Below are 2,354 nucleotides of genomic sequence, written 5' to 3' on the forward strand. Positions count from 1 at the left end.
ATATCTAACATTGGCCAGCCACTGACCATTGACCAGATATGTATATATAAATTGACCAAGGACGAAAACTGATAAAACCAACAAATAACAAAAGTCCAAGGGCAAAAATAAAAATTGACCCAATTTTACTTTCACGAAGGAGGTTCAAAATTTATATCTTTATAATAATTGCATAAAAGATATTATATTACTTTGGGAAGAAATATCTTTAAGAAAAAGAAAAAGAAAACCCTGTTTGAGTGTTTGGAAAGCAAGGAGACCATTCTATCTACTCCAGTCGACGAACATAAAAACCCGTAATTCCAAAATGCTAACCAATCTGCTGCCGGCAGCTCGTTCCGGCAGTGCACCGCCGCCCTTGGCAGTAGCTAAACATTCACTACCTTACCTCCACCGTCCTCTCTCCGCCCTCAATTTACCCTATTCTCTCTCATCGTCTGCTTCGCTTTCCTTCGCATCCTCCTCTCCCTTTTCGCTTCACCTTTATCGAAATCGAATCAAATGCCCTAATAAGCTCGCTTCAGCTCCCATTTCTGCGGCCTACAGTGAAGATCCCGAAAAGGCAAAACTCGCTCAGGTATTTGATAAATAGCCACTTTGAATTCTGCAGTTTCGTTTTCTCTCGATAGTTACGCATATGATCTTCATAGGGTTTTTCAGTACATACATATTGATATTTGCATCAAACAATTCTGTTTAAATTTCAAATAATCCGTAAATTTGAGTCCAACCGATCGATTCAAGAAGTTCTTGCTAATAACCGAGTCCACTGAAGTCTGAATAGGGTTTTGAGATCTTTCAAGTTCTCATTTAAAAGCGATTGTGTGATACATATGTATTCTAAATTGAATTCAATTGTTTAGTAACAGTTAGCATCTTTCATTTAAACACCATTACCATTACTGAATTTCTTAATGCCCGTTTACTCCCTTTTAGTTACAATAAGCGTTACAGAGCCATGGAAGAGAACAGGAATCACATTCATCATTCTTCGTGAAAACAAAAAATGCCATGGACAACGAGATCTATAATATACTCCCATTGAGTGAACTAGTATTAATGGTTCCACACTCTTGAAATTTAATGGTTTTGTCATGAACTATACACTATCGTGTAGGTTGCAAAGAGATTAGAGACTACATCAAGAAATTTCAAAAGATTGGGCAGCTTAGGGTTTTGGGGACAACTAATATGCACGATTGTATCTGCAGTAATCCTTTCATTTTCCATTGTAATCACCGGAAAAATCACATCACCAGCCACATTCTATGCCACTTCCGGTGGCATCATTGCTGCTTTCCTCTCAGTCTTCTGGTCATTTGGCTACATTCGTCTCTCTGATAGGCTCCGCAAAACCGCCAATGACCCTTCAAAGGTATGTATTATGTCCATCTTCATAAAATTTACAACTTTCATCATCATCTTTTACCAATTTAACAATTAAACCCCAAATCTTTATACTATTATCATTCAGGCCCCACCTCGTGCTGATGTGGTGAAAAGTTTGAAAAATGGGATAGCTTTGAACCTAGTGGGTATGGGTGCTGCTATCCTAGGGATGCAGGCCACTGTAGGATTCCTGGTGGCTAAGGCTCTTACTACTTCAGCTACACCATATTACCAAGGTACCCCTCCTGGGGTTAGCCCTGTTCTTGCATTGGATGTGTTCTTGGTTCAGGTCAGATTTGTAATTTATTTATTATTATTTTTTTAATGAATTGTTTGATGAAATGATGAATTTATGGTTATAGGCGAGTGCTAACACAATCTTGTCACATTTCTTGGGGCTTTTGTTTTCGTTGGAGCTATTGCGGTCAGTTACAGTGCCAGAGAACACCCCGGTTCCCAGGGCGGCTTGAGGTTTTTGTTTTTTTTCCAGGGGTATTATGGTAATTTGGTTTTGGAACAATTTGGTGGACATTTTGTAGTGTGGTTTAAGTTATAACTGGGATTGTGGTGTTTTCTTCCCATGAGTTAAAGAAATGCAGCAAATTGAAGGTTTATAAAGCATAATAAATTTGTAGGGTGTGTTGATCACATTGTTTATGAATGAATGTTCTTGCATACAGCTTTTTTGAACTTTTAACTGACTAAGTGATTTAATGCTTCTTCAAACTTTTCTACTTTTTTTGGGTGGTGTTTTTCGAAAAGTAACACTCATAATTCTCTCTATTTTATCGTGCGGACAAATATCTTGATATAGCCTGAAATAGATGTTTTATGTATAATGCGCGTTGCGTTTCACAACACTTAGTCGAAAATAAAATAACAGTTTGTAAAATATATAAAGTATCTGATTTATTGTAATACCTATAAAATTGTAATTATAAATAGAATCATAAAACATGGAACGA

At 37.0% G+C, this 2,354-nt stretch overlaps 1 protein-coding gene across 1 annotated transcript; it reads left to right on the top strand.

The window, feature by feature from the left end:
- The first annotated feature begins 207 nt into the window (after window positions 1-207).
- TIC21 (translocon at inner membrane of chloroplasts 21) lies at window positions 208-2,079 on the top strand. Its single transcript, XM_079053543.1, has 4 exons — window positions 208-577; window positions 1,118-1,375; window positions 1,475-1,678; window positions 1,752-2,079. Exons 1-4 carry the CDS (start codon window positions 308-310, stop codon window positions 1,857-1,859), a joined length of 840 nt encoding a protein of 279 aa, XP_078909669.1. The 5' UTR covers window positions 208-307; the 3' UTR covers window positions 1,860-2,079.
- The last annotated feature ends 275 nt before the right edge of the window (window positions 2,080-2,354 follow it).

Source organism: Lactuca virosa, chromosome 5 (genome assembly GCF_052849685.1).
Source record: "Lactuca virosa cultivar CGN04683 chromosome 5, Lactuca_virosa_CGN04683_v6, whole genome shotgun sequence".
In the NCBI taxonomy this organism is placed as follows: Eukaryota; Viridiplantae; Streptophyta; class Magnoliopsida; order Asterales; family Asteraceae; genus Lactuca; species Lactuca virosa.